At 47.2% G+C, this 27,411-nt stretch overlaps 1 protein-coding gene across 9 annotated transcripts in view; it reads left to right on the top strand.

The window, feature by feature from the left end:
* Window positions 1–27,411, top strand: part of LOC146862980 (cytosolic beta-glucosidase-like) — a 568,310-nt gene that overhangs the window by 332,793 nt on the left and 208,106 nt on the right. For all 9 annotated transcript variants that reach the window (XM_085642350.1, XM_085642349.1, XM_085642348.1 and 6 more), the window contains one exon: window positions 9,266–10,068. In XM_085642350.1, the coding sequence (XP_085498476.1) occupies window positions 9,266–10,068 (803 nt within the window). The remainder of the gene's footprint in view (window positions 1–9,265; window positions 10,069–27,411) is intronic.

Raw genomic sequence — 27,411 nt, 5'->3', positions numbered from 1 at the left:
CCTTCAATGCCTTTGATGTAGTTTGTTTTCATGCACATATTGTATCGAGGTAGCAAAATAGATTAGGAAAGTAATTGCTTGATGAACTTTACAATTATAATTCATGCTTGCGATGTTTCACTTTATGTATTTCAGTTTTAGGAAACTTAGAGTTTGACTAAAACGTAGAGCCTTATTTACAAACTGCACTTTGTAGTACATTTTGTAGTGCTACAAAATGAACTAAAATACTTAGTACAAATGGTAACTTTTGCCTATATTTATATGTGCAGAGTTCCTTGCCACAACTGCAGACTCTCCACAAATGTAGATTTTAGCTGTAAATGTGATAGGGATACACGGGAGTAGATGAGAAAAGGAGAAAACGTACTCCTGATGTGATGGGATTAGGGACGATAAAGAGAGGTTTAGGGAAGGTCAGCGACGGGTTTGGGGTGTCATCCACCCATCCAAGAGTAAGACAATTGCTTTACTCTGGGAGTAGAGACATGTAACTTATACATTTGCAGTAGGTTTACACTTTGGGTTTGTGAATACCAATAGTAGTAAACTCGTTAACGTATCTTTGTGTATCAGGTCCGGTGAGTTTCACTAACACAGGGATGTTTTTTGAGGTTATATCATATGTCATGGAGAGTTTTAAAGTCTGTAGCAAGAGTGATGAAATATTAAAGCTCTGTTCTCTAGATATCAATACGTATTCACTTGAAGAGAGTGCACTCCTGAATGTTAAGTCTCGATATCCAGTGTCTCTGTTTTATCTCTTATACTATTACCTTTTCCCCATATCTACTACTAACCAACACATTATTTGGGCATGGTTGGCTGTGGATACGAGGAGGTGTGAATACATTCATTATTACTGTTGGATCTGGAGTGTATGCTTATTGCTTTCTGACATCCGCCACGGCCACCAGGCTTTCATTGAATAACCAAAGAGAATCAATTGCCTCCTGTCTGCCCTTCTTTGCCCCCAGGGTCCAACGGTCAAATTTCTAGACCTCATGCTCTCTCTGAATGGCAGCTGCCTTCATCTCTTCTGGGAGAGTACTGATCGATCCTGGATGTTTTCAGCATGTTTCTCTGTGCTTAAGAAAATTAACTATGCATTAATTATGTCTTTATGACAAATGGAATTTTGTACGATGAATGAAATGTAAATTACTTTTAAATTGATTGCTGCATCTTAAAAATAAAATCTAGAAATCCTCAGCCTCGAAGGTGACTAGGTCAAATACCTCCAGGAAGTACCTCAAGCTTTAAACCTTGCTGTCAGTGCAGAAAAATGTCCTTTTTAGACTCTCATGACAACTATGTGTGTTGTCTGGGGTCAGGACATGATGCCACAGCATGTAACTCTTGCATTTCCATGTACATAAAGGCCCTCAGTAATTATTGGCTATGGTCTGCAGTGAGACTACCTCCCACAAAGATAAGTCACTTTCCAGAAATGTTTTCCTGGGAGATCATCCCTCAGAAGAACATAAGGAGCGATATAGGAAGAAGAAGTCTTGCTCTTTGTCAAGGAAGCAGCCCTGTTTACTAGACAGTTCAATGAAATTCCCCAGTGACAGACCCTTCTTTGGGAGACACAGCTGGTGTCCACAAGAATGAAACCAGAGTTTCCCAGATCTTTGTCCGATACCACACATGTCACAGAATTCAAGAGGTTTAAAGCCTTGGCTCTCCTCAAAGCTACAGTCTTTGGCATGTTTTATGGGAACCAGCAAATGTTATGGTTGACAGTCAGACAGATCATATGAAGAAGCCAATGAGCAACTGTTTCCTAGAGAAGGTTGCCTGTTATTATAGGCCTGTGCAGTCCTTACAATCGCAACCATGGCAGTCAACCCAAATGATACAGCAGCAATATCACTTCTTTTTAGGCAGAATTGGACCGAGATTTTGTCATCAGCAGCAGCAGATCCAGTCCCCACAGGTCTTTACAGGCTCTGCTAACTCCAAACCCCTTTAACACTTCCCTTCACAAAATCATAAAAATCATGCCGCCCAGTGATTTCACTGGGAGGCAATCATGATGGTCCTTCGAGGATTTAAGCTGACCATCCTGTTAACTTCAGAGCATGCTAACCGACTTATGCTGTAACCTGTATACGAAAATCTTTGCCTTGCTGGAAAAGAGTCCAAGGAAGTGGTGTTTTCATGAGAAGGTCACCGGATTTTTACCTCGGGGAACGGAGGACTATCCTGGACGTGCGCCTTCAGAACCAGTTCTGTCAGAAAGGTGTGTTGGCCATTAGCTTGGGAGATTGGTTGAGGTTTCTGGACTGCCAAGGCACCTATTTTCCTCTTCACGTTCTCCTTACCCACAGTCACCAGGTGGCAGATAAGAGCCTCCAGTAGAGTCAAGGTCTTCCAGTCGATGCATCAGGATCTGCAGTGATGGATGGGCTCCTAAAATAGTTTGAGGGGTTGCATATTGAGACCTGTTCAGGCTCAGGCTACTGTGGTCATGGATATGTCCTTGCTGGGCTTGGCTAGTGCTCTGGTCAACATGGGAGCTCTGGGCCTTTTTATTTGTGTCAGAGCAGCATCTGCATGAAATTGTGCCCTATATGTTCAAAGTCTGGCTGCACAGTCTTTCTCTTCATTGCTGTCGTAGCCACAGTCTGAAGCAGGAAGGGACCTCACATTTGTCCCATACACCTTTTGCTAGATGGTCTCTTGGTGGGTGCCTTTAGGTTCATCTCTTCTCAAGGCCTGCTATACCTGTTCTGAACAATAGCGCTTCTGTCCAAAGTATTGTGAAAAGTGCAGGAGAATCAGGCACAGATGACTCTAATCACTGCAAACTGTTTGGGAAGAATCGGATAGGCCAATCTAGTGGCAATCAGCATTCAAGTCCCTTTTCCACTCCCACAAAAAGTGTTTCTGCTCTGTCAGCAAGATGATCGGTCCCCCACGCAAATCTTGAGACACAGCAACTGCATGCAAGGAGAATAAGTGGTGCAACTATAATCATTTGACTATAATCAAGTTTCCTGATGGGGTCACAGATGTCATCTTGGCATATAGGAAGCCTGCCACCAAATTTATGTAGGCAGGCTGCTGGAAAGGCATTAGTCCTTTTGCATCTCACCTGTCCTACATCTTGAGGTTTGAATCGTCCCTTCCTCACCAAGTTGTGACTGTGTCTACAGTTAAATTCTACTTGGCAGCTCTATCGACGTTAATGTGTCTTCCTGACAAACGTACATGTTTAGATTGCCTCTAATGGCATGTTTCAGGACATTTATGCTTTATTTGTTCCCTCCCACTCCGTTTATTGTCCAACACTGGGATTTTAACCTTGCTTTGACTGTCCTGATGGCATCTTCATTTGTTATGTTATGTGTATTTGTAAAGCACACTATCACCCGCAAGGGTCGGCTGACACTCGCAAGTGACTGAAGGTCAGAGGCTTTCCGACCTCTATGGCAATAGGCCCCGTTGTCTTAAGTGTCTTAATTGTGATAGTGTGATATTGCTATTTTCATGGTAATCTCCACTGTGTCTTCAGTTAGACTATAGGGGCTTGTCTTATGTATGTTAGTACAATCCTTGTTTGTTTCCGAGGGTCCAGAAAGGAAATCAAGTCTGATGCCTCCTTTCAAAGGGATTTGCAAAGAGACTGCAGGCCTTGAAAAATCATACCAATGTTACCCGATCTGCAAGTCTACTGACTAGAATAATCTACTCGACATAACTGTAATGCACTTGACTGGTAAACTGGTTTAAAATTGTGTGATCATAGGCAAAAAATGTATTTTACACAACCGCCTTTTTTCATTATCACAAATGAGAGCACCCTCTCATATGTGAGTTCAGCTTTTCTGTGAAACAAAAAACTCTTTTGTTTGATTTAATAGACAGATTTTTTGCGCTGTGTATGTATAGTAAAAATAGAAAAAATGTAGCTTATATATAGAGTATACATGACCCTTGACTTGCCTCGGAGGTCATTTATAACATTATCATTAGAGGAGGGGGAATGTTTCTTAGTTCATGTTTAAACACTCACTTGTAGTAAATATATTGCTAAAGCATGATGTGAGAGCACTCTATCATTCACTAACAGCACATTGTCAATTGAAATGCCCACAAATCTTCACACTAACATGCAGTTTGACAAATAACACTAAATAGCGTAGAGACAATAATAAAAGTAACCTTTGAAAACTGGGTTTCAGAAAAAATATCATTTGCACATCACCAAGTAACGTTTTTGGATTTGTTTTCATCCTATTAAAAAAAATATTCTATCACACAGAGTGACAAAATATGTGCTTTCATAACTGTTGAAATATTTCTACAGTTCATTAACGTATTATTTAGATGTTCTGTGTTAGAAAAAAAAATGACATCCTACAGCCTTTCATTTCACACTCTTTGTACAGCATGATTGTCAGACAGTTCACTTTACCAAATCCTCTAACACTGCAATCAGAGAAAGAAAAGCAAACCCCAACCTCCAGATTAAAATAAGCTGCAAATTTTAAGATAGAAACTGACATTTAACCCCTGGCTCTGTGCAAATGTGACAAGATAAAAACAATATTTAAAGGCATTCTATTGCTCATTCACTCTCTAAGCGAACAAAACGCCTGTTTTTGTCAGCTCACCAGAACGAGCCAGTAGGCTATAAAAATAGCTCGCCCTGATAAAATCTGACTCGCCATAGCGAGTGAGCGAGTTACTTTCTCGAGGCCTGGACTGTAAGAGTAATCTGCAGGGATGTTGATTGCCCCTGTTCCTCTGGGAACTTGTGAGATTTACCTGTTTACACTCTAGTGGGAATCTAGTGTGTTTGTCCATTATTGGTCCCATTGTCTGTTTGTAGACATTAGGGTTGTCTTGCCTACTCTGTCTTGTTCCTGTTCTTGTCCCTCACCGTTTGTGCCTGTTCATTCGTGGTATGTCTTTGCCTGCTCCTCACTATTCGTACACCAGTATTAGCTCGAAAGCTTGCTACTTCATGACCTTAGAGGGTGCTTTCCCTGACCATCATACCATGCTGAGTTACAGCTCAAATATAGATTCAAATGTAGGCTCAAATGCCCCTTACTCTCTCTTGTAGCCCTTAACGCAACAATGTCTAATGAGGAATCTTGCTGTTTCCTAGTCAGCAACTCATTTACTCATGGCAGTTGCATTGGCGGCTGCTACTGAGGAGAACTGGTGAGGCGGTGGCAGAAGGGGGGTAGATTCTTTTTTTTTTTTTTTTAAGTTACTTACCTTGCTGCCGGACCGCCGCCTCACCTTGCATCATCCTCTTCTGTTCCTGCTTGAAGCAGGAAACACACACAGGTTCCCCTAAGCCAATCACAACGATGCAATTCAGCTTTGTGATTGGTCTGAACGCCGTGGCATTTGGACGGGCACTGTGAGCCTGTGCATGCTCCCCACCAGGCTGTCTATTACAGCCTTGTGGGGAACATGCAAAGTGTGCATTACAAACCGTTATGCACACTTAAGTGCCGCAACCACTCCTTCCCTGCTGGTTGTGATGACAGCGAAGCCCCGCCCCTCAAACCTGCCTGACAATGGAAAATAAAATGATAATTACATAGTGTGATTATCACTTTATTTTTTTCTACTGCTCAGTATGCAGTGGGGTAGCGGCTTAGCGGAGCAGCCACTGCTGGGTAGTTGTAGGCAGAACATTTTCCTCAGCCTCTAACACAAACAGGCTAATCTGCCGAAGATAACACCAGTGGGCATGATAAGTGAAGCACTTTTGGATTTCCCTCCCTGATTCTTCAATATATCAGAAAACCCATCCTTTGTGTCCTTAAAATGCTGTGCATCACCATTTGCAATATAATTATAACATGTCTTTTCCTCATACTGAAAACTAAGCTAATTTCTGTTTCCTCATATCTCTTGAAGTAAAAGAATAATTAAAATCTAATTAGATTCCCACTGTATGCAACTCCAGTTATGCTTTTAGGAGAGTGGCTACTACAATGCTGTCCGCACTCAGCAATGATACAACCTAAAACATTTGGGCTATGTACGGTCTATGTAGAATGTATATGTTATGAAAAATAGAAAATAGTACAGGAGGGATCGAAACATAGAAGTAAAATCATATTGTCAATTAAAGAGCTAGGAGCCTGATGTATTAAACCGTGCAGTTGTCATACAACCCTGTGATTTTGCAAAATCACAAAAAAGATTTTGCTATTTGCAATGATATGTTTCAATGCTTGATGTCTGTAGTTTTGATTGCAATTCATTGAAAAATCCCAGGCACTTCAAGGGGTGTAGTAACTGAGTCGCAAAGGTAAAGAGATCCGTACGGGACATCTTCTATCAGTCGTACCTACCCACATCCTAGTTTGCTTTCCTGAGCGCGCTGGCACAGGATCAGGAGCGGTGTAGTCCCTAACGGACTTTGGTGCTCATTACTGGACCCGTCTCTCTTAGTCAACTAATTTCAGAAGGTGCAGAATGCAAGACTAAAGCATTTCTGTTAAAGCATGACAGACAAGGATCTTAATTTTCAAGATTTACTCAATTAGATAAAGTACAGAAATGCTTAAGCTGGGCCATCAGATGATATAGTCAATAAGTATACAATTCTATAGAGAATACAGCAAAGAACTCAGTAAAGATTAGTAAAAATACAGCATAAATTGGCTTGCGCAGGGTGGGGAAAGGGTCTCCTCTGGCATGGAGAAACCACACTCTTTTCTAGGACTTTAAACAAAGCTTCATACATTTACTACATTAGTACATGGTTCACATGCATCTAACCAATCGAAATCACGCAAAGAAGCAACAGTTGCAATGGAATACATTAGAAGTTTTTCTTACTGTTGTACTGTGCCGAATACTGGTGTTTACTACTTCTGTTCTCAGCTCATAGTACGTTATTTAGGGCCTCAGTACGAGTTTGGCGGTCCGACCATTGTAGGACCATTTCCTCCCCCAGCAGCCCATGGCGCTTTCAGTACAAAGACCGTTGTATTACGAGTCAACCACGGGGGTGTGGAGGTGGAACTTTTGCAGCAGTGGTGAGTACTATTAACAAATATATCGACGCCTGTGTGCGTATTTCACCTGCATGTGTATGATGCACACATATGCATGATATATGTGGGACAATACCATTTACCCATTACTGAGGTTCGGGCCATATGTCGGCAGTCCTGGCAATGGGTATATGGTACGAAACAGACTGACATGTAGATCGCCACACACAGGACTGTAATCCTCGGAGTGAAGATCCTGATGTGAGGGGGGACCTGGAGAAACTGATCCACGTTGGAATCTGCCTGGAATAAGAAGAAAGGGGTGAGCATGCACACCAAATCCTTCGTCACCGCCACCTTGAAGCAGGCAGTCAGACCGTCATGGTCCGCTTGTGGAACAGGCAACTTGTAATACGCACAGCGGTGCAGCTCCCCTGTACTGCCCTATGGTGGCATCCTTTCTTCGATCGTGAACCCGGTGGTTGGCGGTCTGTTGGCAATCTCGGCAGTCATGTGGTGGTCTTCACAATGCTGATCCGCCCAACTCGTAATACAGTGGTTGGACCGCTGAGCTTACCACGCTCGGACCGCCACAGCTGATACGGTGGTCCATGGGACAGCCAAACTCGTAATAAGTCCCTTAGTCTGGGACAGTCGCACTGTCTTGGGAAGGTACACTCTTCTTAGTTAGCTCCTGAAATCACTTTCTCGTCTAGTGAAGCCTACGAGTTCTTTATTATGACAAAGAATAACCAGCAGTTCAAGCCACGTGTTAGAATACAACCACACAGTAAAGATGGACGACATGGGATAATTTATCCTAAGAAAGCTAAAATATGAATTCTTACCCTCCAAGCATTGACTTTTAAGCAATCCACGTTTACACTTCCCATTTGGTAATTCTGTCAAGTAAGCAGCGAGAGAGCAAGCAGTGCTCCTAGGAACACATGCTTATTCCCCGAAGGGTTCTCAAATGAGAAACATTTTTTTATAAGTAGCACCGGTCTGTTTATTCGGCAAGGTATATTTAAAAAATAAAAAAAAAAGGTTCCTGTTTGGGATTTCAAATGCAAGGATAGTGGTCTACTCCCCTTGCAGGCTACACCCTATGCGTCTGAAGCCATTCTTAGAGGGTTGCACATTACGGCCTACCTGATTATTATTCATTTGGAAGGTCGTTTTGCTAGCTCCTAAGACTGTAGGAATTCTGAAGCAACTTATGAGTGCATACGTTAATTCATAAGTTTGCTTACAGGTTCACTGAACCAGTTTGGGTGCAAATTACACATCTGGGTTTGTGAATAGGTCTTTGAACATCGGACCCTGTAAAACAGTATCATCTAGTTGCAAAAAAGTTTCCATCTATTGTGGGTTCGTTTAACTTTTTTCTGGCTTAACTTTCTGCATGACATTTCTAAGCCTATTGCTGCTGACTTTGTTCAATCTAAGCCCACTTTCACCCACCTGCATCTTACTCAGCCTCATGCTACAGACATCGCCATTTTCTCTGCATTATGTTTAATTATTATATATGTGCACAAGATTCAGGAAAAAAGTAATACATTAGAACAGGTTGTCCTCCCTACACTAAGCTTCGGGTAGTAGACATAATGCATGTATTCCTACAATTTACACCATTTTCCATAGATTGTAGTTAATTCGGCAATGTACACAACTGCATGTACTACGTAGGAGGAAACCTATTATGTGCTGCTTTGTGTGTATTTAGTAAAATCGTCCATAAAACCCCTGTCCCCTGCACCAGCAACTCCAAGGGGAAAAGTTACCAGCTGATTGCAAGTGGAACTTTAAATGCACTCTTAGAACTTAAGATTTACCAGGGAATTGGTAATTCCACATTACATTTCTGGGGTAAATTTTAATTTGGCTCCTGTTCTAATCCTGGAAGTGTCACCTGCTTCAAGCAGGCAAAATATACAGCAACAGAAACATGAAATTCCCTGTAAATCTGTGGCGCTGATCACAAGAGTTACCGGCTCCTTTAGATTTGAAGAGCAACTCCCAATAAGGTCCAATGTGTTCATTTCCAAATTAAATTTATCCTTTTTGAGTCAGGTCCTCTGTTCCCTCCACCTCTTCTTTAGGCAGAAAGAAAAGCTGATTGAAAGGCTGAAAATAGGTACTTTCATACACGTGCCTATATTGTCTGGTAAATGAGTGTAGATATATTGGAAAGCATAACAGGGTTGTCATTACAGAATTGATATTCTATGTTTTCAAAACCTCGAAATAGTAATGCAGTATTTGTAATTTGTTTATTTCCGTAGGAATTGCCTACTACAACAAGGTGATTGATGACCTGTTAGCGACTGGTATTACTCCGTTGGTGACATTATACCACTTTGATATGCCTCAAGGTATAGAAGATCAGGGTGGTTGGAAATCAGAAAAAACTGTGGACTTATTTAGTGAATATGCACATTTTTGCTTCGACACATTTGGGAGCAAAGTTAAATGGTGGATTACTATCAATGAGCCTCATATTGTTGCTTGGGGTGGCTACGGAGAAGGCTGCATTGCTCCAGGAATTCGGGATCCTGAAACAGGAGCTTACCAGGCAGCACATAACATGATCAAGGCTCATGCTAAAGCTTGGCATGTCTACCACTTGCTATTCAAGGAGACGCAGCATGGTCGTGTATCAATAGCTCTAGATTCCGATTGGGCAGAACCCTTTGATCCAACCTCTGTGGAAGACCAGGAAGCAGTCAAACGTTATCTTGCCTTCAACCTCGGCAGGTTTGCTCAGCCAATTTTCATCAGTGGAGACTACCCAGAGGTGTTAAAGTCCCATATGAGTGCAAAAAGTAAAAAGCAAGGATTCCCCATATCAAGACTTCCAGAGTTTACAGAAGAAGAAAAGAAGATGGTTCAGGGTACAGCAGATTTCTTTTGTTTAAATTATTATACCACACGTAAAATAAAACATCAAGATAACTCTCAAGGGGAGCCTGGATGGGAAACAGACCAAGATGTTGTAACAATCAAGGACCCATCCTGGCCTGTACCTGGCATCGAATGGCTGGCTGTAGTACCATGGGGGTTGCGCAAACTACTGACATTTGTCAAGGTATTTTTTCCATTGTCTTTGTTTGTAATGCTGCTGCCACTTCTAAAACTCACCTGGTGTAATTTAAAAAAAGGTTGAATTATGCACAAGTTATGGCCTTTAAAATAATGAAGATTGCTACTTTCCCTTTGTGCTGTCTGTTCCTGCAACAGTATCTTTTGACCCACAAAGATGGGCTTAAAGGGAATCCACACTTTTTTATGACCGATGTACATTTTGCAGAATTTTCTGTCAGCGGTGTCATTAGAAGACTTGCTCTCAGGGTCTGTTATTGCTGCCATTTCATTCGAATAAGCCATTAGCCTCACTTCTGTAAAAGAAAATGAAGGGTAGAGATCAAGCACTGCTAACATTTTCAACACGTAGAGCTGTATATTACCGTCTAAGGCCTCAGAGTTTGGTAGGGCAGACAGATGGAGATATTTCATTATGATGCTTTCTGCTCTTGCTTTGTGTTCAAGCTTCTTGTCATCACACATTAATCCATCAACTGAGATACCACACAATATATCAACACTAACAAAGTAGCTTAAAATGTAAATTGTCTTAAAACACCTAAGCCATTTTGCAAGTACTTCACCTCCACAAATCCTCCATAGATTCTAATGCTTGGCCCTAGCTACCTAGAAAAGGCTTATTGAACAACACCACAACCAATTCCACGTGCTGCTGCTGTTAGGAAAACAACTCAAGCATCACATGCACACACCTCGAGACAGCTACTCAAGGTTTAGTCACCTTCAGAAAACAATCCAAGGTCTCTCCCCCAGCTCCTCTAAATCGAAAAAGAAACAGCCAACCAGTCGCTACTCATGAAGAGATAGAAGTGTTTCAAATAAAATACCCATTCCACACTGTGCTCCTTTCTCCTCTAGAATGCACCTGGGTGCCTCACAGACAGACACCCACAACCGTTGCTGGCCTGTGTGAGTTCTGTAGACCAGCAATAACAATACAGAAGTTGGCTGAAATTACTATGGGCACTGCCAAATATTTATTTTCAAATTAAAATAATAGTTCATTAGCACAAGTATAATTTAAAGTGGTCTATGTCAATAATAATCAAAGACCATGATTGTCATATCGTTTATAAACAAAGACATTCTAACTATAACAGGATCAACACAAATGTAGTTGTTTAGCGTACTGATGAACGGAGGTTTTACTAAAAAATAGTTTAATACATTATGAAATGAAAGAGTTATCAGGGTGGGTCAAAGAAGCTATACTCCCTAACACAATGTAGGAATATAGTTACAAATGGAATATTCTCTCTGTAGATGAGGTCCATACAAGTTAGTGAATGAAACTAGAGCTGGAGTGAAGAAAGCCCATCATTGAGTGAGAAGGTAGCACTGCTGGTCTAGCCAGTGTGAATAATTAACCTTATTGAGCAGTACAAGACATATATACAGATCACAGACATAATATTGCTCACAACAATGTCATGATAAAGAAATAGTGGGTCTAAAACTATCAATTACAAAAATAATCATATGTACAAAAATATCGAAAAACTATTGTTTATTCTAATTTTCCACAGAACACAAGTTACTCTTCGTAACTTGAGACAGGCCACTCCAACCGTGCTGTTGCATTTCTTTATTGGGGACAGGACAAGCATGACGCGTTTCGCCTCCCACGAGGCTTAATCATATGCAAAGATTCTATGGATGGGTTTGTTAGCTCATTTAAATGTAACTCCAAACATTGAAGTAGGACCAATGTCCACCAGTTAGATTTAAAGTGTCAGTAGGTGTTTGAAAATAAATGTCATTAAGTATTCAAAAATAAATGTCATTTTCTTTTTCGCAGTGACGGAATGTACACTTTGGTTTCATTAGGATAATTCCTTGAAAATTAGGTTTTTCATCATAACTGTATACCAGCACTGCATTGTCCCACTACTCTCAGACCACAATACCCACAATGCACCATTACTGTCATTCTTTTACCTTCTCGGTACTTCAATATAGTTCTTGGCAAAATTAAAAACTTGTTTCCACTGCAAGTCACGTACACAAAATTATACATATATATATATATATATATATATATATATATATATGAAAAACGAAGAGTTGCCCCAAATGAGGAAGTCACACGCAGACAAGCTTAATCCTTATATTTGCAGAATGCAAGAGCATATCACCTGGCGCTCCAAACACAAGTCACACAGCCAGACGCGTTTCGGGCATTCTCCAGCCCTTGTTCACTGGCAGTAGGGAGCAGCAACGAAGCGGAACCACATGCACACATTTAAATATCCCGCCCATGTGGGCGTGTGCGCTGAGAATGCTGGTCATTGTAGTTTCGCCATAATCATCCCAAGTGGGTGTTGCCGCGCTACCAAAATGTCAATGTCTTACCCCAGTGGGCATGTCTAGGGCACCCAGGATTCATGCTCCAACAATGTTACATCCACAAAGCGGGCTTGTAGCTCACGCAACGCCTCTTTGTTCCTGGCGCTGCAGACCCGCTCGATAAGCGGTGGGACCTCCTCGCGGCTTGGCTGGCCGCAAACATGAAAAACGAAGAGTTGCCCCAAATGAGGAAGTCACACGCAGACAAGCTTAATCCTTATATTTGCAGAATGCAAGAGCATATCACCTGGCGCTCCAAACACAAGTCACACAGCCAGACGCGTTTCGGGCATTCTCCAGCCCTTGTTCACTGGCAGTAGGGAGCAGCAACGAAGCGGAACCCCATGCACACATTTAAATATCCCGCCCATGTGGGCGTGTGCGCTGAGAATGCTGGTCACTGTAGTTTCGCCATAATCATCCCAAGTGGGTGTTGCCGCGCTACCAAAATGTCAATGTCTTACCCCAGTGGGCATGTCTAGGGCACCCAGGATTCATGCTCCAACAATGTTACATCCACAAAGCGGGCTTGTAGCTCACGCAACGCCTCTTTGTTCCTGGCGCTGCAGACCCGCTCGATAAGCGGTGGGACCTCCTCGCGGCTTGGCTGGCCGCAAACATGAAAAACGAAGAGTTGCCCCAAATGAGGAAGTCACACGCAGACAAGCTTAATCCTTATATTTGCAGAATGCAAGAGCATATCACCTGGCGCTCCAAACACAAGTCACACAGCCAGACGCGTTTCGGGCATTCTCCAGCCCTTGTTCACTGACAGTAGGGAGCAGCAACGAAGCGGAACCACATGCACACATTTAAATATCCCGCCCATGTGGGCGTGTGCGCTGAGAATGCTGGTCACTGTAGTTTCGCCATAATCATCCCAAGTGGGTGTTGCCGCGCTACCAAAATGTCAATGTCTTACCCCAGTGGGCATGTCTAGGGCACCCAGGATTCATGCTCCAACAATGTTACATCCACAAAGCGGGCTTGTAGCTCACGCAACGCCTCTTTGTTCCTGGCGCTGCAGACCCGCTCGATAAGCGGTGGGACCTCCTCGCGGCTTGGCTGGCCGCAAACATGAAAAACGAAGAGTTGCCCCAAATGAGGAAGTCACACGCAGACAAGCTTAATCCTTATATTTGCAGAATGCAAGAGCATATCACCTGGCGCTCCAAACACAAGTCACACAGCCAGACGCGTTTCGGGCATTCTCCAGCCCTTGTTCACTGGCAGTAGGGAGCAGCAACGAAGCGGAACCACATGCACACATTTAAATATCCCGCCCATGTGGGCGTGTGCGCTGAGAATGCTGGTCACTGTAGTTTCGCCATAATCATCCCAAGTGGGTGTTGCCGCGCTACCAAAATGTCAATGTCTTACCCCAGTGGGCATGTCTAGGGCACCCAGGATTCATGCTCCAACAATGTTACATCCACAAAGCGGGCTTGTAGCTCACGCAACGCCTCTTTGTTCCTGGCGCTGCAGACCCGCTCGATAAGCGGTGGGACCTCCTCGCGGCTTGGCTGGCCGCAAACATGAAAAACGAAGAGTTGCCCCAAATGAGGAAGTCACACGCAGACAAGCTTAATCCTTATATTTGCAGAATGCAAGAGCATATCACCTGGCGCTCCAAACACAAGTCACACAGCCAGACGCGTTTCGGGCATTCTCCAGCCCTTGTTCACTGGCAGTAGGGAGCAGCAACGAAGCGGAACCACATGCACACATTTAAATATCCCGCCCATGTGGGCGTGTGCGCTGAGAATGCTGGTCACTGTAGTTTCGCCATAATCATCCCAAGTGGGTGTTGCCGCGCTACCAAAATGTCAATGTCTTACCCCAGTGGGCATGTCTAGGGCACCCAGGATTCATGCTCCAACAATGTTACATCCACTGGGGTAAGACATTGACATTTTGGTAGCGCGGCAACACCCACTTGGGATGATTATGGCGAAACTACAGTGACCAGCATTCTCAGCGCACACGCCCACATGGGCGGGATATTTAAATGTGTGCATGTGGTTCCGCTTCGTTGCTGCTCCCTACTGCCAGTGAACAAGGGCTGGAGAATGCCCGAAACGCGTCTGGCTGTGTGACTTGTGTTTGGAGCGCCAGGTGATATGCTCTTGCATTCTGCAAATATAAGGATTAAGCTTGTCTGCGTGTGACTTCCTCATTTGGGGCAACTCTTCGTTTTTCATGTTTGCGGCCAGCCAAGCCGCGAGGAGGTCCCACCGCTTATCGAGCGGGTCTGCAGCGCCAGGAACAAAGAGGCGTTGCGTGAGCTACAAGCCCGCTTTGTGGATGTAACATTGTTGGAGCATGAATCCTGGGTGCCCTAGACATGCCCACTGGGGTAAGACATTGACATTTTGGTAGCGCGGCAACACCCACTTGGGATGATTATGGCGAAACTACAGTGACCAGCATTCTCAGCGCACACGCCCACATGGGCGGGATATTTAAATGTGTGCATGTGGTTCCGCTTCGTTGCTGCTCCCTACTGCCAGTGAACAAGGGCTGGAGAATGCCCGAAACGCGTCTGGCTGTGTGACTTGTGTTTGGAGCGCCAGGTGATATGCTCTTGCATTCTGCAAATATAAGGATTAAGCTTGTCTGCGTGTGACTTCCTCATTTGGGGCAACTCTTCGTTTTTCATGTTTGCGGCCAGCCAAGCCGCGAGGAGGTCCCACCGCTTATCGAGCGGGTCTGCAGCGCCAGGAACAAAGAGGCGTTGCGTGAGCTACAAGCCCGCTTTGTGGATGTAACATTGTTGGAGCATGAATCCTGGGTGCCCTAGACATGCCCACTGGGGTAAGACATTGACATTTTGGTAGCGCGGCAACACCCACTTGGGATGATTATGGCGAAACTACAGTGACCAGCATTCTCAGCGCACACGCCCACATGGGCGGGATATTTAAATGTGTGCATGTGGTTCCGCTTCGTTGCTGCTCCCTACTGCCAGTGAACAAGGGCTGGAGAATGCCCGAAACGCGTCTGGCTGTGTGACTTGTGTTTGGAGCGCCAGGTGATATGCTCTTGCATTCTGCAAATATAAGGATTAAGCTTGTCTGCGTGTGACTTCCTCATTTGGGGCAACTCTTCGTTTTTCATATATATATATATATATATATATATATATATATATATATATATATATATGTATATATGTATATATGTATATATATATATATTATCTACTGGCGGTCGCCAGTAGATAGTTATAGTTAGGACCGTGTTTCCATAGGAAATCCGCAACATTCTATTTGGAATAGCTTTGGCGCCGGTTGACGAATCCTCGCGAAATTTTCAAAATAGGTGGGGCGCTCCGCTCCACTCCTACCCTGAAAGTCTCGGGGGGATTCGTCAAGCGGGGGCTGAGAAAAAAGGGGGGTCCCAAAACGCGTTTTCCCCATGCAATTTTCCATAGGGACCTTTAGTCCAAGGTACAGCCCGAACGGCTGAACAGAATTACTTGAAATTTGGCAGAGAGGTAGTCCTCAGCTCAGGGAAGTGCCTTTTGCAGGTCTGGTGTCAATCTGTTCTGTAGTTCCTGAGAAAATCAAAAGTAAAATCATATATATATGTGGGCGGAGCCTAACCACACATCTCATCCTGAGATCTGATTGGCTGTCAGCACTTCATCCAAGAAGTGTTGGCAGCCATTTTGGGACCAATATACATGATAGCACCTCATTAAAAAGCATTGCAGTTAATAGAAGGTTTTAAGACTTTAGTTACATTATAAATCATTTGTTGATGGTACCATACTCATTTTAGGAATTGTGGCATGTTCTAAGGTGATTTCACCATGTGAAAAAGCCTTCTGCTGGGATATCATGATTGAGAGAAAAATATGTTCTCATGCTTTTCCCACAGAGGTTTGGAAGGTGATCTATAAGCTAAACTGAGAGCTTATTTTCTGTAAATTCACATTATCTTTCTCAGTCATGTGAGAATGAAGTCTGACATTCTCAGTAAAACATGTACATCCAACAAGGGCAGAGACTGTCAGTTGATTCCTTTGTGTTCTACTGCAGCTTCCCAGAGTGTTCCAAAGAACAACTAGAGCGCTAACAGTCCTACTTATGATAAACGTATGGCACACCTGAAGCCATCTTGCTTGGATTAAAGTGGTAAATCTTAAAACATTTAATTTAAAAAGGAACAAAATGAGGGGGTTCATTTTTTCCACAACAAGTATGATTAGTGCTGCAGAAAGAAAAACTAGGGCACATTCTGACTTCTGAAATCCTCTTTTATTTCATTAAAAAGTTCTGACATGCAGACTGAAACATGCACTTTCAATACCAGCAGCAGTTTTCCCTGGTGAGCAGTAGCTTTACTACAGTGATCTAATGAGCAAAAAGAGTGCTAACATTCTGAATTTATGGCAAATGTGTGACACATCTGAATGCCTTCTTGATGGAATCAAAGTAAAAAACTGAAAGTATTTCCTACTGAGGAGACTGCAGTAAATGAGGAAATTAGGAAACTTCATAACAAATAAGTCTCCCAAGATGGCCACCAGAGACAAAAGAGCCCAAATGTAGCCCAAAATCACCCAGATGTAGCCCAAGTATAGCCCAATGACAGAATGTCCCAGAGTGTTCTTAAAAACAACTAGAGCGCTTACTGTCTTCATTATGACAAAAGTATGGCACACCTGAAGCCATCCTGATTGGAATAAACTGGTAACACTTAAAACATTTAATTTAAAAAGGAACACAATGAGGGGGTTCATTTTGTCATAGGAATTATGATAAATGCTGAAGAAAGAAAATGAGGGCACATTTTGAGTGACTTCTCAAATCCCCTTCTATTTCATTAAAAAATTCTGACATGCAGACTGAAACATGCACTTTTAATACCAGCAGCAGTTTTCCCTGGTGAGCAGTAGCTTTACTACAGTGATCTAATGAGCAACTAGAGTGCTGACTTTCAGAATTTATGGCAAATGTGTGACATATCTAAATACCTTCATGATGGAATCAAAGTAAAAAACTGAAAGCATTTCCTACTGAGGAGACTGCAGTACATGAGGAAATTAGGAAACTTCATAACAAATAAATCTCCCAAGATGGCCACCGGAGACAAAAGAGCCCAAATGTAGCCCAAAATCACCCAGATGTAGCCCAAATATAGCCCAATGACAGAAGTGTGCAAAACACTTATTATTTTGTGTTTTTGCAGTGTTATATAGTGCAGACTTGTCAGGCATTGGAGTGCTTTACATGAGCATTGGTTACATCACACAAGAACAAATTCATTTTGGTTGTAGACATGGGGAGACTAAGTGATTTGACCAGAATCACAGAATGTCGAGCTGAAGCAGAAACTCCAACCTGGTTCCCCAGTTGCAAAGTCTTCAGTTCTGGAAGTAACACCACATCCTCTCCCCTAAGTGCAACATTTAATCAAGTGGTCAACTGGATAAAAAAACATAAAGATAACAAATAATTTAAAAGTGCTTTGTCGCTATTTGAAAACTCAGAAAACATGTCCTTATTTTAGGCTTTTAGAGCACTGACCATAATTTTGATGCCAATAAGACCCTCTCATATATGTAATTTCTACAGGAAATGCTCTAGGTATTACAGTTTTGATTACATCAAGATGACGTCAGGCGTTCCACACTTTTGTAATAAATATAGAATGTTAGCAATCTAGTTGTTCATTAGGATACTGTTGAGAGGCAGAGGCCAGGGGCACGGACTCTGAAAATTGAAGGCAGGTAGGAGGGTGCAAAGGCAACAATTTAACCACACTGAGCAGGCAGGAAGGGCCGTGGCAGCACAACAGACTATGGAGGGCAGTGGAAAGGGGGGCAGGGGCAACAAACCAACAATACAGGACTTGCAAGAGAGGCTGTGGCAATGTAATAGACCATTGTGGGCAGAAGGAAGAGGCAATGGTAGTACAACCATACATGCCAACAGGCCCGATTCAGCCAGGAAACGTCCAATGTTTTTAAGGTCAAATGGGCTTTATTTGATCTGTCTCCTGTCTACAATCTCCTCTTTTACAATGTAACTCAAAGGGGAAAATCAATACCCCAGTTTTTTTTCAAAATCTCCCTCTTACCAAGTTCAAAATGTTCGCAAGTATGGTACATTGGATCATGGAAGGAAATGGGGTAGGGACATGGACTTGGATAACAGTGGACAGGAGGGACATGGAGAGGTGCACCAAACTGACCCTGCAGGGCAGGCATCAGGGTTTGCAGCAGCACAATACACCACACAGGGCATGCGGGACGGGAGTACAGCACAACAATCCATAGAAAGCAAGAGGGAGGGGACAGGACCATGCACATGGACAACAGAGAACAGAGGGGCAAGAGGCAATGGTAGCTAGCTGACCATAATGGACAGACAGGAGAGAAAGCTGCAGCATAACAGACCATAAAGGGCAGGAGGGACGGATCAGGGGCATTACAATGGAACAGACAAGCCAGGAGGGAGGGAGTAGGGGTCTGCACATGTAAACAGAGGGCTGGGGGCAAGGGGGCAGGGCAGGAGCAGCAAGATAGCCATGGAGGAGGAGCCTAGCGCGCAACCAAGATGGCCGCGTAGGTGCGAGGCTCCCGAGGACCTCCGCGACCTCCTACATATATCCTTACAATATCCTGTCCTAGATGAGGGGACTGTGTTGGTGAGCCCGAGCTGAGGTGGCACCTGCTTTCCGCTTCCAAATTGGACCTCGGACTCCGGCGGTAGCACCGATTGAGATTTCCGGCCTTCTCCACGCCGGACCCCGGATTGGAGTTGTGGGGTGATCCGGAGGCAAAGTCAACAACAGCGGCGGGCTGGGCGCGGCGGCTCGCGTACCCCGCACTTTCACTTTCGCTTTTGCACCCTCCTTGCTGTTTCGGCGAGGTTGGGTCGCGGGGCACTGTGAGGTAGTGTGGCCCCGTTGGGGTGCCCTGCCGACCCGCCGGCTGTGACTTGCCCCGTGGCCCTGTGGTGACCCCCCCCCGGATCCCGTGAACCGGCTTGCCCGCCCTTTACGACATGCCTGGCACGGCCGTGGGACTGGAACCATGTCCACAAAGCAAGATGGAGATCGGGCAAAGATGAAATCGACCCGACGTGGCGCAGTCCCCCAGTCTAACAGCATGGACCGCTACACCCTCCAGAAGGGATCTCCAGAGGTGCCGCGTAGGTCCCCTGAGGGCCCGACTGATGCTCCTGCTCTGCCCGCGGACCTGACCCTGCGAGACATGATGGGCGCCATCGCTGAGATGAAGGCCTCGGTGGACCAGCGTTTTGATACACTGGCGCAGAAAATAGACTCGGTCCTTGTGGATGTTGGCCTGGTAAGGGCCGATTTATCCAAGACTAATTACCGGGTTGATTCGTTGGCCCACACCACATCGGGCCTCACGACGGATGTGGCAGCCCTCCAAAAGGAGGTGCGCCGGCTTGGCCAGGCGAGCGCGCTGATGGATCGTCGCCTGGAGGATTCTGAGGGTCGGGCCCGGAGGAACAATGTCCGTATTCTCGGGGTGCCTGAGGGACGGGAGGAGGCGGCGGCGGATCTATTCGTGGAGGACTTGATTCTCACCCACCTCCAGCCCCGGGGATTGAGTAAATTCTTCGCGGTGGAGCGGGCCCACAGGGTTCCCGGGGGAAGGCCCAAGGCCGGAGCCCCCCCGAGGCCTCTCATCGCCCGGATTTTCAACTTCCGAGACAGAGACGCTATCCTGCAATCCTCCAGACTACAGGGGCCGGTCAGACTCGACAATATGGATATAAATTTTTATCCTGACTTCACCCCAGCGGTCCAAAAGCAGAGACTAAGCTTTCTCGGAGTCAAACGTCGTCTACGGGACCTCAATCTCAAGTACGCTATGCTTTTCCCGGCTAAGCTGCGGGTGGAGTTGGATGGCCGTACGCACTTCTTTGATCGTCCCGAAGCAGCCGGGGACTGGTTAGATACTTTGCCTGGGGATCGGGATCGGGGGGGTGGGGGGGAGCGGTGGGGGGAGAGGGCCCGCCGGATCAGGACTGAGGGACTAATATTATGCCTCGCTCTGGACAAAATCGATGTCACTTTTGACTGTTCGCCTGTTCGAGTAAGTCTCCTCCTGTGGAGGTCGTGTGGGGTCTCTTGGGGGTTCTCCCTCCTCCTCTGGGGGTTTAGTTAGTTTCACCATCTATGGGGCGACAGGCACACTGCACTTTGGGGGGGCTGTTTGGGCTCATGCAGGGGTGCAGGGAGGGGGGAGTTCTGTTGGGGGGGGGGAGTTGGGGTGGGGTGTTGTTGTTCGTTTTTACCACAAGGCTAACCCTTTTCTGTATTGTTTTTAAGGTGCTCTCCGGGGGACGATTGATGGCTCCTGTGTGTTATGGGGGGTAGGGAGTTGACTTTGTTGTCTTGGAACGTTAATGGACTGGGGGATAGGATCAAACGAGGTGTGGTCCTGCAGTATTTGAAACGAATCTCACCCGATGTAGTCTTCCTGCAGGAGACACACCTTATTGGAAACTCTTTTTGTGCCATGAATCGGCGTGGCTATCGTTTGGTGGCCCACTCGGGCTTCACGTCGGGCTCACGGGGTGTGGGCATTATGGTGAAGAACTCGCTCCCGTTGGAAATTGATGAGGTGCGCCATGATGATAGGGGGCGCTATGCTGTTTTAGTGGGGAGAATGGAAGGCAAAGTGGTGGTTTTTGTATCGGTATACGTCCCACCGGGGTTGCAGGCGACCACTTTTGCAGACCTGGGGCGCCTCCTCCTGGGCCTTCCGGGGGGACTCCTAGTGGTTGGGGGGGACTTCAATGCGGTGGTTTCTGGGACTCTGGATCGTCACCCCCCTAGGGACCTCCCCCGGGCCCAGGCGTGGCTACCTGGCCTCTTGGATACACTGGGATTGGTGGACTGCTGGCGCTTAAAACATCCCACGCAGCAGCAGTACACTTTCCACTCGGGGGCACATGGTAGCCTCTCACGGCTTGATCATGTCCTTGTCCCGGCGGCCTATGCTGGGAGTGTGGGGGAGGTGCGCCATCTGGCGCGGGGTATTTCAGATCACTCCCCGCTCCTGTTCCATTTTGATGTCCTTCCGAGGGGTGAGGGCAGGGTAGTTCCCATCAATGCCTGGTACCTGCGCGACCCCACCATTCGAGCTGCTGTGATTAAATCCCTGCAGCGATACTTTGATGAGAATGTGGGGTCCGTCCCTTCAGCTACCTCCTTGTGGGAAGCCTTCAAGACAGTTCTCAGAGGAGAGGCCCTGTCCCTCATTTCTCATGCCCGGAGGCGCGAGCGGGAGGAGGTTACCCGGGTGGAGGCCGAAATTGCTGAATTGGAGGGTGATTTAGAGGGCGGAGTGACGGATGCTGCACTGCATGTCCTACAACTTAAGCAGGCGGCCTACAGAGCCCTCGTTACGGAGGCGGCCAGGGGCCTCAGTAGGGAGCAGCAGGGGCGACTGTATGATGTGGGTGATAAGGCGGGCAAACTGATAGCGTGGTTGGATAAAAAGGAGAGAGTGAATCGTGTGGTCCCGCTGATTGAGAGGACGGATGGTGTGAGTGTCACCGAGCCAGAAGAAATTGTCTCCTGTTTCGCGGATTATTTCCGCGAGGTGTATTCTCCGATCTCTCCTTGCTCCTCGGAGGACTCCCATTCCCTGCTTAGGGATATCGCGCTGCCTTCCCTCTCGGAGGAGGACAGGGCGTCGCTGGATGCCGCTCCTACATCCGACGAAATTGCCCTCGCCATACGTTCGGTTGCCTCTGGCAAGGCCATGGGCCCAAATGGCATCCCTATCGAGTTATATAAGTTGCGACCAGATGTATTGGCGCCCCACCTCCGCGCGATGTTCCTGGCGGCCCACTCGCTGGGCTCCCTCCCACCGGACCAGCGTCTGGCTACTATCGTGGTGATCCACAAGGAGGGGAGGCCTCGGGACCGGGTCACATCCTATCGGCCTATCTCGCTTTTGAATGCGGAGCCCAAAATTCTCGCCAAGGTGCTGGCCAATCGGCTGGTCGGCGTGGTGGGCGACCTGGTTCACCAAGACCAGTCCGGCTTTATCCCCCATCGCAATACACCCCTTAATCTGCGGCGCTTGCACGGGGTGCTCGCACGTGTCCCATTCGTGCGGGAGCCGGCCATTTTGGCGTCCTTAGACGCCACTATGGCGTTTGACACGCTTGAGTGGCCATACATCTGGGCGATGCTGGCGAAGTTTGGATTCGGCCCGGGCTTCATCAGTTGGGTCAAATTGTTGTATTCGGGCCCATTGGCGCAGGTGGTGGTGAATGGAAGAGTTTCGGCCCCATTCGAGCTGGGCCGGGGCACGCGACAGGGCTGCCCCTTGTCGCCGCTCCTGTTTGCGCTGGCCTTGGAGCCCCTGGCGGAGTGGCTGCGGTGGCACCCCTCCATCCGTGGACTCCGTTGGACCCCCGAATATGAGGACCGTGTGTCCCTATACGCTGACGACATCCTTTTGTACCTAGCCTCCCCACGTAAGTCACTCATAGTCCAGGTTGATGTTTTACGTTCATTCGGCCGGAACTCAGGCCTTGTCATCAACTGGGCTAAATCATGCGTGTATGTGCTCTCTGGGGAGGCTCCTGTCCTTCCGCGGGGTTGTCCGATTCAGATTGCCTCTGAGGGGTTTCGATACCTGGGTGTCTACATTACTCTGGACCCAGAGGCTCGCTACGAGCGGAACTTGCTTCCCCCTCTCCAGCGCTTGAAGGAGGACGTCGTGCGCTGGCGGTGCCTGCCGCTTTCGCCGCTCGGCCGGGCGGCGTTGTTTAAGATGATGTCGTTGCCACGTTTCTTATACGCTCTCCAGAACACCATGGACCCAGTCCCGGCGCGCTACTTCCGTGAGGTGGAGAGTTTACAGCGCCGCCTGTTCTGGGACGAGAGGCCGCGCATTGCCCTGTCGAAGTTGACGCTCCCATGGTATGACGGGGGGATTGCCCTCCCGGACATTAAACGGTATTACTGGGCCTCCCAGCTAGCTGCAATTAACCATGGCCTCTATGGGCCCGCCTTGAACCCGGCGTTTGAGATGGACAAGATGCTACTGCCCGGTGGCGACTACAATCGAGCGCTCTACTCTGGCGCGCCAGACGCTCGCTTGACGGGACCTACGCGTGTCATGGTCAGAGTATGGCATGCGGCTAATGCAGCTATGGGGTGGAAGGACCGTTTGACCCGGGCGTCACCGCTGTATGCGTCTGAGAAGTTGGGCTCTCTCTGGACCTCGAAGGGCTTCGCGAAATGGGACATGATAGGTATCAGTAAAGTGGGGGATCTCTGGTCGAGGGGAGGATTTAAAACATTCGAGATGCTGCAGACGGAGTTTCAGTTGCAGGGCAGTGAATACTTTCGATACCTGCAGATCCGTCATGCACTGGGCTCCGTCTTTCCAGACGTCGCCTCCATCCCGGAGTCTTCCCCCCTGGAGGATAGAGTGCTAGATGGCCACGTCCCAGACAGTACGATCTCCCTTATTTATAAAAAACTGATTAATGATCGATCGGGCTTGCTGATTGGCCTTCGCGAGGCTTGGGTTGCCGACGGTCTGGAATTGGACGATGAGGACTGGATCTCCGCGGTGGCCTCTCCGAAGGAGGTGGCTATACCGGCTCGCCTTCGCTTCGTCCAGCTCAAGATACTCCACCGGGTCTACATGACGGGGCCAAGGCTTCAGCGCATGGGCTACACTGTGGATGGATTGTGTAAGCGTGGTTGTGGTGCCGTGGCGACCTTCCTGCATATTTTATGGGAATGCCCGAGGGTGGAGCGATTCTGGCGCGGTGTGCACGAGGTCCTGCGAGTGGTTACGCGTGTTGCGCTGCTGCCGGAAGCGAGGAGATGCCTGTTGAATGTGTGGGAACCAACTGACTACTCGGCTCCGCAAACGTGGTGGGTGACTCTGGGAGATATGATTGCTAAGCGTGACATTGCGCAACTGTGGGGATCCCAGAACCCCCCGACGGTGTCGGCCTGGAAAGAGCACATGGACTGGTGCATGTTTCGAGAAAAGGTGGTGTATGTGGCGAGGGGTAAGCCTGCGACATGGGTGAAAGTGTGGGGCCCCTGGAACGCCTACCGTGGGAGTATTTGCGCGCCACCATTGCTGCCTGCTGCCTCACCAGCCCCCTCCCCTTAGCTGACCCCTTCCCCTAGCCCCGGGCACAGGGTTCCCCCAGTCCTCGCTCTGTTTCCCTTCCCCTCTTTGGACTCCTCTAATAGTTGGGGTTCCCCATTAGGGAGCACGTGCTGCTACTTTCGACTGTAGGGTAGCCTTGTGGGTGTTGTTTTCTTGTTGTTTGTATAAAATGAAACCGCACTGTTGTAGGAGAGTAGGGTCTGCTTTCTATGTTCACCCCCACTTTTTGCTTTTGCTTTACTGGTTTTCGACTTTGATGTGGCTGTGGGCCTGCTAATCAGACCCACAGCCCTGCTGTTCTCTCTCTAAATTAATACTATGTACTTTAGGTGCATAACCCATTTGGATAGGATCACCTTATTGGCCCCTGTACAGTGTACCCTAGGTACCCAGGGCATAGGTGTACCCTAGGCCTACCAGGGGCTGCAGCATGTATTATGCCACCCCTGGCCTGGCCTTCCATTTTGACACAACTGGCTGATCACTCAGCTGGGGCAAGGTCGTGTAATCACCCCTTGCTTCAACTGTTAGCCTCTGACCAAAGCCTCAGCATCACAAAATGGATGCTGCTGCCACGAGACAAGTCTGACCTCCTGCAGCTGGGAGTGATCCCAGCCAGGGAGGCCTGGACAATAGGTTTCCTGCTTGGGGAGGTGCTAGCACCTCCCCAGACAGCCTTTAGTGTATTGGGGCAGGGTGGGCTGAAAGGAATGAGACATGCCTGGGGCACACAAGGTGTTCCTTGCATAGTCCAGTTCAAACCGGCGCTGGGGCACTCCAGCCCCAGCTCTGGCGCGAAACTGGACAAAGGGAAGTGGGTGTAACCACCCCCTCCCAGGTCCCACCCATAAGGAGTGACCTAGCAGGTATCCCAGCCCCCCAGATTAGTATAAGAGTGGGAGTTGGGCCTCAAGACTTTAGATTATCCTGAACCTGCAAAACTGAACAGAAACTCTGGACCTTCGACATTCGACGAAAGAAGAAGACTGAAGAATCTCCCTTGTAGCCAAGGAGTGGCTACCCTGTGCAAACAGGCACCATCAAGAGACTACCCTTTGCTTTGCGACCGTTCTACGAGGAACCGACTGCAGAGCCCGACCAGAGCCTTGACTTCCAGACTTCTCCAACCCTCATCCACATCTGCAGCAGAGCTGAGATCCGTGGAGGCGACGAGCGACGTGGGACCGGCTACCTGGGAAAAGTGGCTAGTAACTTACAGCGCAGCTTCTGAGGTACCCTCGAAGTTGTGCACCGGGGATTGAGAAGCCCCAACCCCAAGCACCATCTGCACCGAAGATCAGCCCCCACACTCCACGAGTCCTGCGTGGGGCCCTTCAGCATTTTCCTGCTTGCCGCGTCTGTCCGGTTGCTTGCCCGCTGGCTAGTGGCCTTTGTGACGACGCTCCCTGAAATCTTCTGCGCTGGTTTGGCTCCTCCAGACTGGCTCCCGCTTCTCTGCAAAGAAGAAGCACCCCAGACCTTCCTGGTCTGCACCAGAAGCAAGTCCTTTGTTCTTCGTGGGTTCCGCTTGCCAAGGCTTGGTGAGTCCTAGTCCAACTTCGACGCCGCCGACAGCAAGAGCCTTCGTGGGACAGCTCGCCTCCTGGTCCTGGTCGTCCTCGACGCTTCCTGGTCCTCCTGGCTGCAGCGACAAGCTTCACCTTCACCTGCAACTCTTCACGACATCGCCTGGTTCCTTCCTGGTTCCACGTGGTCACTGGCTAGTGACCTTGACTCTGTCCCCTCTGCTTGCAGGTTTCTTCTCTTCTTGATCCCAGCCTTGGGATCCACCGGACACTCTCCCCTGACTGCCTGTCAGCATCTTTCTTCAGGCATCCATAGGAGTCGACGACGAAAACGACGCATCTTCACCCCTATGCACCCGCAGCCTGTGGGCTAGGTAACTTGGGTACTCCGGTGCTCATCAGGATAGTGACTATCCTAGTGTCTAGTTTTCAAGTCTCAACTTCCTAGCTACTCCGGAAGTGTCCTAAATCTATCTATTTCTAAACTGTAATATTGCTATTGACTTTTACGCATTACGCGTGAGTGTTTCCACTCTGCACACGAATCCCGTGGGCCTCCCACTTCCTAACTAACGCTAGTGTAGTGTAGCCCCAGCGATTCCCTAGGCCTAGGCCTATTCTATTTCCGTGACAGTGGTTCTTATACCACTTACTTAGTATATGGTTTGCGTGGCCCCTAGGGCCTAACTGTATTACTTACCTGTGTGACTTACTGTATGCATTAATAAGACTGTGTTGTACTTACCTCTAATCTCATAAAGAGTGCTGAGGGTTTGCTTAGAATAAATACACTTTATTTTATATATATATCTGTTGTGGTGTCCTTTCATTTGGTATTCAAGGGATTATATATGGTATCACAGCTGGCTTCACATGCCATTCAGAGTTTAGCCTAAGACTGCTCTTGTCCATGCTACCACTAGGATAGCTGGTCTATAAGGTTGACTTTACAACCAATCACCATAAGGGTATTTGGACTGATATAAGGTGTACACTATAACTAGTGACATCATACATCAGGCCAACTTCTCACATTGGTGGCAGCGGTGGGATCTGAGCTTGCTGTTGTAATACCATTGTAATCTTGAGATACTAAATTGAAAGATCACACAGATATTGTCTAGGTACATATAACATAGATTATTATACTTAAGTCCTACTGGACTTTGTAGTTGTAGGTTGAAGGGAGTAACACACCCTGACTACAACTACTAGAAAGGGTTAGTAGATACAACTAGTGTAGGTAGGTGCACACACCACACCCTCACTAGATCATGTCTCTGAGAGTAGATCAAGTAGATGCGCTCTC

The sequence above is a fragment of the Triturus cristatus genome, chromosome 2_2 (assembly GCF_964204655.1).
Source record: "Triturus cristatus chromosome 2_2, aTriCri1.1, whole genome shotgun sequence".
Taxonomy (NCBI): Eukaryota; Metazoa; Chordata; class Amphibia; order Caudata; family Salamandridae; genus Triturus; species Triturus cristatus.
Note: the sequence above shows the minus strand (reverse complement) of the source record. Positions and strands in the feature narration are given on the sequence as shown.